The sequence below is a fragment of the Ostrea edulis genome, chromosome 8, assembly GCF_947568905.1.
Source record: "Ostrea edulis chromosome 8, xbOstEdul1.1, whole genome shotgun sequence".
In the NCBI taxonomy this organism is placed as follows: domain Eukaryota; kingdom Metazoa; phylum Mollusca; class Bivalvia; order Ostreida; family Ostreidae; genus Ostrea; species Ostrea edulis.
The window spans coordinates 27091682-27100203 of record NC_079171.1 but is presented as its reverse complement, the minus strand read 5'-3'; the positions used below and the strand labels follow the sequence as shown (position 1 = coordinate 27100203).

Here is an 8522-nt window from a genome sequence, read left to right as displayed (position 1 = left end):
AATGTAAGAAAACATTTGATGATTATAAGCATTGCCTGCAACAAGAAATAAAACGTTTGTTCCATATATAATAATGTCAGGTAGATTATATTGAACCAAGAAATAAAAATTGTCATAGGAAAAACTTATCTTTATTTTAATAACAGTTGTAATATTTTGCATAGGAATCACTACAAGTCAATCAATTCACTTATATTCTGGTTAATTTCGTTCTCTGAATGCTGCCAGTAAACTTGTCTTTAATAACATTTGTTATGTTTTGCATATCAAAGAATACAAGTCAATCGTCTTATTTATAATCTGCTTAATTTCGCTTCAAACGCTCTGAATGTTCGGAAAGGAATATTCCTTTGAGCGTATTTTGATTTGAAAAGTTAGAATTTCTGGCGATTGGTTAGACCATCGACACGGCCCACTTCATCCAGGGGTCCGTGTTTGCCCAATTATCTATTTTGTATTGCTTATAGGAGTTATGAGATTGATCACTGTTCGTTATCTTCACCTTGCATGAAGGTGTTCTATCTCTTGCCCGGACCAAGTACTGCGGCTCAGTTTTCTTACTGGTTTGCAGTTTATGCTTCTTTGTGGTGCTATGTTTCTTTCAAACACAAGGATATCGTCATCATCTCCTACTTCGCGGATACTTCGTCAGTTGTTCTCTCTCGTTTCGAATTAAGGTCGTCAGTAGGGGTAACTTTCTCTTCATTTTGTTCTGTCCTTTCTTTCCTCAATTCCATATCGAGTTTATGCGGGACGGTAAAGTGTAGGCGTAGACTTCGTAAGTTTAATTTTGGCCAGCCGCAATTTTGATAATATTTCAATGGAAATTAAGCGATTCTGATCCACGGGTAGATCTCTCACTAGAGGAACAAGTCTGTCGTATTCAACCTACAACACCTGCATCAGGAAAGCGATGCAGGAGATGTATGTTAATACGATCACCGTTGAATCTAACTGGGGGTGTTCTCTTTTCAGTCGCCGTAGGCATATCGACATCCATGGTAATAACTTTGGGGTCTTCTTCAGTCTGCTTTGATACACTAGTCCGCGGTTTTCCAAATCACCGCGGACTAGATCTGACATAAGTTCTTGTGTAATAACATCTACTTCGGAAGATTGATTGTCCGTAACAAGACTCCCAAAAATCCCCATGAAATGACCATGCCAGAGTTACATGTCCATGACGGTCGTATGTCGTTACTGCTGGAAAGTGTTTTAATTGGAGCTCCTGAAATCCAGCCTGTAGAACTTCTTTTAATGGAAGAGTATTTTTCTCCAAAAGTATGTACAAGCTTAGATATACCATTTGTGTTTGCTTCTCCTCTTCGATGCCAACAGTTTTACCATTGAATTTAGGGTCACGGCACCGATCGTCTTAAACCTGGTCTTGTCAGATTTCATTTCCCTTAAAAAGTCTTCAAATAGAACGTAACTAGCGGGTTTCCAATTTCGTACAAGTCGCCAAGCAATGCAATAATCAAATGTCTACCAATGACTCCATAACAGGCATCCAAATGGTCGTGCTAACCCACTGAGCGTTTAATCATTTTACGGGTGCTCTCAGAGTTGGTCCATATCTCAGGTGGAGGGATGCTTCGATCATCAAGCATACTTGTTGAATATATGTATAACGCCAAGAATCCATACTGGTTCGTCAAACTTCGACTTGACGATAAACCTCCGGGACCAAGATTGACTGCATATCTTGTACTTCTTGCACAGAGTGGTTGTCCCCATAGCACTTTCTCGCAGGCTAATTCTAATTGATAGGATTGCCACGTTGTAAGCACATTTCCAGGTGTGTTTTTTTTCAACCAAACTTGGTAAAAATCATCCTTGGGTGAAGGGGATTACAGTTTGTTAAAAGGAAGGGCCGTGCCTCCTTCAAAGGGGAAAAAATGCAAAAATAGGGTGGGGTCATTAAAAATCTTCTCAAGAATGACTGGGCCAAAAGAGTTGAAATTTACATGGAAGCTTGATCCTTACATAGTGCAGATTCAAGTTTGTAAAAATCATGGTACTCAGGGATAGGTTGGGGCCACACTAAGGATCAAATTTTTCATGCAAATATAAAGGAAAATCTTTAAATATGGGCTCGGGTGAGCAATGTGGCCCATGGGCCTCTTGTTGTTAAATGAATACTTATAGAATATAAATTTTGAACAATAAATTAATTCATTTCTTGTAAATAATGGTACATTTTTTTATCCACAAGATGAAATTCAAGAAATAATTATACATGCACAACAAATTCCAGGCAAAAGTGGTGTCCTTAGTGCGCAGACTAGGAATAAAGGCGGATATGCCAGTGATCATGCGAATTTGTGTAAACAAATTTGCAGCAAGGAAGTTTGTTGACTTCCGATCACAAACAAAAGTAAAGGTTTGTACATATTTGATGATATCAATTTCTTTCAGCTGTGATTTGGACCCCCCACTAAAGTTAACATACAACTAATTGATAATCAAATTTAATTAAATTTTTTGCAGTTGCTGTCCGGGGAAAAGGACGCTGGAAATCTGAGTGTTCAGGACCTGGGGAAAGAGTTGTTCCAGAGATTCTCCCCAGTCCTGAACAATCAGATTGAACAGACTACAGTTGTTTTAGTGAGTAACTTAATCAACAATTCATTTTTTACATGCCCGTCTTTAGACGTGGCATATTATGGTACAGTGATGTATATACGTCCGTCTGTCTGAGCGTCCTTTCGGGGTTTTCTGTTTCTAAGTTTATTTCTCTGTCACATATCAAGCTGAAACTTGCTATGTAGCTTCTTTGTGGATCACTCAAGATCATGTTGCAATTTTGATCCATTTCAACTCCTCTGTTAGGAGTTTTGCCCCTTTATTTGAAAATTATTGTGATATGGAGGGTACATAAATTGTCCTTTCTCGTTTTTCAAGTGAGGACCATGTTTTGCAAAGGTTTTTTTAAATGTAATTTGTCTACATTTCAGAGAGCCGTCTGCCATGAACGAAAGCTGTTCAAGGTGAGGCGATTGAGGTTTCCACTTCAATGGATTTCTGGTCTGAATTTAAGACATTCAGAAGGATGGTGGAGGAGGACCAGGATCCATTGAAGTGGGAAAGGATGATGGCCAGGGAAGAAAAGAGGATTGAGAGATATCAAAAGCTCCTCTGTGAGTTTATATTTTCAATGTTACATTTCTACAATTAAGAACTGGACAATTATGCCTACTATAGTTTTGAAATTCAATTCTCTGGGGGGAAAAGTCCAAACAAACTTTGCAAAGTTTATTAACATTTGACAGTGTACATATACATATATAGACTACTCTTTCAATTATTCTTTTATACAAAAATATTTCTATTTCGGAGATTAAAAGAAAGAAGAACAAAGAATATACAATGTGCAGTGAATACAATTAAAATTTAAATTATCCTGATCAAATGCCTTGAGTTTTGTTCATGTTAATCTATATTCATGACTAAATAATTTGCAGATTATTAGAAATCTCCTGATATAAAAAAAATTCACTTGAATTTCATGTGAATTATACGTGAATTTCACGTGAAATATTTTCATGTGAAATTCACGTGAATTTTTTCATGGGAATTCACATTTGATGCTCTTTTTATGTGAATTTCACGTGAGGCACATTTGCCTGTGTATCCAACTGGATCCCTCAACCCTGGCAGGGGATGGGAGAAACCCCGGGCATTGGGATTGTGGAGGGGGTGTTACTGTTCCAAACCGAAGCGTGGTGGTGCCGACATATGACCCACTTTCCTTCACAGATACCCCTATGCCAGAGATTAGGTCTGAGGCTACTCTCAGCGCCCGCAACCCTAATGCATCAAAGTAGCCCCTGGGGGAAGGATATTCTGTAAGGTATCGTACAGAGGTCCAATTTGATGAGTTAATCGTTGGGTCACGGGGAGAGGCGGTGGATGAGCAACGGGAGGGGGCTGGACTCGTCCCATCGAGTAATTCGCCAATCCAGCCAGGGCGTGTGGTACCAGCTGGGGAGTATATTGGGAGTTCCTTCAAGGGGGACTTGACCTGGATACCATTGTCCCCAATGTGGGGGTAGTATGCCTGAGGCTTTGGAGGGGGGGGGGGGGGGGGGCTTCTGCTTGGACTGGGGAGCATGCTCTCTCAGTTAGGAGTGAACATGAGTTACGGGGTTGGAATGTCGGCTTGCCCCATGGTCTGGAAGGGCCATAGTCTCACTCGTGCACTACCCGCTAGGGATGGCGATTATCTATCTACTTGTGTTTCGTCGGGATTTCCGGTTGAAAGTGAGACCACAAGTGTTCCTGGGTGGGGGATGTTAGGTACCCTGAAATAGGAGTATGGAGCACGTTCCCAGACCAAGCGCCCCAGAGGTTTTACCCTATAATCGCCCCCTACCCTCCGTTTCCCAAAATGAGAACGCACCTGCCCATGGTTCATAGTTTGATGCCCAGAGGTTGGGTTTTCATACTGAACTCTCTCTTGAGTTTAGAGTATAGAGCTAAATTCTCCGTGCCACCACATCAAGCATTTTAATGCTTTGACACCTATGTAAGGGGACCCTGGAGTCCAGCGCCCTGTCAAGTGCGACTGGACCACTCCCAAGAGGGGGTCGGGACAATCCCCACCCCTGGGGGAAGTCCCTTACGCTACATGTTACACCGGTCTCTCGTGCATTCCTTGTTGAGCAGCCACAGTACCCACGTTTGTTTATTTAACATTCCCACAATATGTCATTTACTAAGATGTGTAGTTGATCAGTTATAATATTTAAATATGTTTAAACTTAAGTGCAAAAGTGTGCTTGATGCTGAGTTTGTGGTTACACTGGTAATTTATTTCTTGCTAGGTTGTATACAAGTGTGTGGCCCTGTATCTCTTGGCAGTCTAGAGTACTAGACTTGTATATTTTGCATAGTAGACACTATCTGGGGTAAGTTTATACTATTTCCAATAATGTGACACGTTTCATAAATGTTGCATTGGTACATAGAGTGGTAATCTTTGTTTTATAAGTATTGATCAAGGTCAGTCACTTGTATATCCTGACTATCTAATGATATGTGTAATTATTTTTCATAATTATTCATATGATTAGTGAATTTCATTTTTGTACATGTAACTTAATGTTATTTTCTTCCCCCCCGTTTTGTATTACAGCACACTGCCATTTTTGCCATCATTATATTCACACATATTTAAAACTAGACTTTAATAATTGATAAACGAACTGTGCAAACTTGATTATCACAATTGGCGTCGTGGACAGGATTGTGCTGGTCAGTAGTTAGATTGGTTGTCAGTGTGGTGTGGACAGGATTGTGCTGGTTAATGGTTAGATTATTTGGCAGTGTGATGTGGACAGGATTTTGCTGGTTAATGGTTAGATTAGTTGGCAGTGTGATGTGGACAGGATTGTGCTGGTTAATCGTTAGATTTTATTATGATAATGTTGATAAAGCTATATCTAGTCAGCATTATTGATGCATTATAGATCAGCATGTCGTCATTTGGGAGGATTACATGAACTGAAGTTTTTATTTTGTATTCTAGTCAATTAAGTGCAAAGTTTATATGTTTTATCAGTAGATATACTAGTTGTGTTCACAGTTTTCTTACATGCAAAATGTTATGACTCGCAGTAAAAGGTCTACTGGCCTAGGATTGTGTTGATGTGTATTTATGCATTTGACATGGTTATGTTAGACAAACTTTAATAAATCTGCCGTTGCCATTGTGCATTGTTCATCTCTTCTTTTCGTTACAGAAGCCAGGCCCATAACATGGTAACATTTGGGGGGCTCGTCCGGGATGGCGTCCGACGGAAAAGAAATGATGACGCGCATTGAGGAAGACCTACTCCTGTCTAAGTTGTATACAGCAACATCAATCTAATTAAAATTAGATCCTTTGATCCGCTCATCTACTATCGCTACACAAGGATCTAACAACTCTCCATAAGAGGTCATCTCAGATTGAACTTTTGCATTGACCAATCAGCGATCGGCTTGAGAATCGTCGGTGCGATTGTATATTCTCGGAAACGACGTCTTCCGAACGTATATATAAACAAGTAAAATGGCTGCGGCCATACCAGCCTCGCCGTCCACACCACGCAGGATATATAGTTTATGTAATATTTGTTGTCTGTGCGGGTTTTCATTTCTAATAAAAGAAGTTGATCGAAACGGTACTGCGACATGGAAGAAGCTTTCGAAGCTGAAACTATACATTTAGTCGTATCATGAGTATTACCTTTGTAGCCAACGCTTAAGTAACTGATACGAGACAGCTTTTTGGTCTGGTCCTTCATCAGGCCTATCAATGGCGAACATACGAGTACATGTCCAGCCTCACGACTAGTTCGTTTCTGAGCTGCAGCGTAAACCTGGAATGGCAACGACTTTCCAAACCCAGTTGGCAAGACAGCAATGCAATCTTTCTTCTTTGTAATATTGCTAATTATTTCCTTCTGTTCCGGTTTCAGAGCGTTCACGCCAAAATCCGGTAATAGTTCTTCGACAATGTTGTCGATTGTAGGCGCCGCCATTTTTTCACACTCCCGAACAGTAGTTTAGATGCGATATTCTGATTGGTCAAGAGATTAGAATTTTATTGGGTGCTATTTTCTCAACAAAGTTCAATCTGAGATGACCTCTTATGGAGAGTTGTTAGATCATTGTGTAGCGATAGTAGATGAGCGGATCAAAGGATCTAATTTTAATTAGATTGACAGCAACATTAGAAGACATACTGGTGGTGGCAGGCTTGAAGATGGCCCCTGAGAAGGCATCACAGAGGGTTCTAGTGGTGGAAGCCATCACAGAGTGATATGAGGAACAGAAGAAGAAAGAAGATGGTGGAACAGCGGCATACCTTATAATTAATGAATGCCTAGGACCAGAACCGAATTCAACACTTTCAGATTACTCAACTGGAAAGCATCCTTAGCCAGCCAAACTCAATCCGTTCCGAAAGGAATTTAAGATACATGGCTCCATTGAACCTAAAAAGGGATTGGCGTTTGTGAGTTTAGCCAGACAGATAGACAGTGGTGTGAAAAAGGGTTACAGTGAAGTTGACATTGTCGATGGTGTTGTCCGAGCTGTTCCATTAGGATCCGACCTTCGTAACTACTTGGAAGGACGCCCAGCGCTGAAACTCTCATCACTACGGAAAATATTGCGAGCTCAGTATCGAGACAAATCTGCGACTGAACTTTATAACCTGTTAGGACAATTAGCGTAAGGTTCAACTGAGGAAGCACAGGAATTTCTTCTGCGGGCTCTTGAAATTAGACAAACTAATTGTTTTCCTCCCAAGAGGAGGAGGCTGAAGTGACTTATGAAGAAAAGCTGGTGAATCAGATGTTTAGTCGTGCGATGTACACTGGTCTTCGCAATGAGGTTATCCGTGCCGAATTAGCTGCAATAATGTAGCCCTCTCCGATTTTTTTATTGGGGGAGAGGGCTACAACTCTTAGGATCTCTGTAATGGTGCAAATGCGGGAGTGATTCACTCCCGCAACATTTTCGATAATTATAAACATTTGGTGGCTTTCTTTACTGAAATAAAACTGGTAATATATGTTTCTGAGTCTATATATGAATTTAAAATCTGTAACTTACGATGTTTGAGGCTTTATCCTGCGATTTTAAACAAATTCGATATACTACTATTTCTCGATTCGTATTATCCGCCATATTTACTGTTCTAGAATTAAACTTCCGACTGTCAATTATACTGCCTATGCCCCATATAAGATAGTGTTTACATTATTGGACGAGTGTGGAGGAGAAAGTGCTTTCGTCGCTGTTGGAGAAGTTTAAACTTGATATTAAGTTAAAAGAAGAACAGCAGAGTATTATATTTAATATTTTAAGGAAGATGGACGTTTTTGCTTTATGACCAACTGGATTTGGCAAATCCATGACGTATATTTTGGTGCCTTTGCTTGGTGACGATGTAAATCGAAGTACACTCCGATTGTTTCTCTATGTTTATAATTATTTCAAGTGAAGTAAAGTAATATTTTGTATATTTTAGTTAAAGGGAGGTGCACCAAGCCATACAGCGTTAGTTGTATCTCCACTGAAAGCGTTAATGAAGGACCAGGTTGAATTTCTCGGCCAGCACAACGTGACGCAGTTGCGTTGATAGCTGATAGCAGATGTGACTTGGAGCACTGTAACCCGGAAGTTGTCATATTCACGCTAAATGTTAGAATACAAAGAGATAACTCACGTTTTCGGACAGGCGTACACCTGATGAAAGCAGTTATTGTCCTTAGATTTAACCTTCTGAAATGTTTTATGTTAAATTAACAAGATTTTTCACAATAACTATCAGAAGAGATTCAAACAACACTTGGAACGTTCTATCATGCAGAAATCTATGATCATTAATTTTGCAAAATCCAATTACACCACAAGAGGACAGAAATACTTAAAAATTAAAATTACAGGTTGGGGATCTGAAAAAAGGTAAGACAATACGCCGAGTTATTAACGTGGAATCAAATGAGAGAACTGCCCAGATCACGTTA

General features: G+C 39.9%; 1 protein-coding gene and 1 pseudogene across 1 annotated transcript; both read right to left on the bottom strand.

The window, feature by feature from the left end:
• Positions 1-617: 617 nt before the first annotated feature.
• Positions 618-4114, bottom strand: LOC125663008 (uncharacterized; annotated as a pseudogene).
• Positions 4115-5864: 1750 nt separating this feature from the next.
• Positions 5865-6584, bottom strand: LOC125661297 (uncharacterized). Its single transcript, XM_048893273.2, has one exon. The coding sequence runs from the start codon at positions 6525-6527 to the stop codon at positions 5943-5945; it is 585 nt and encodes a 194-aa protein (XP_048749230.1). The 5' UTR covers positions 6528-6584; the 3' UTR covers positions 5865-5942.
• Positions 6585-8522: the final 1938 nt, after the last annotated feature.

Excerpts from the sequence above, each read along its gene's own strand:
- LOC125661297 (XM_048893273.2), bottom strand. The coding sequence starts at position 6,527 with ATGGCGGCGCCTACAATCGACAACATTGTCGAAGAACTATTACCGGAT.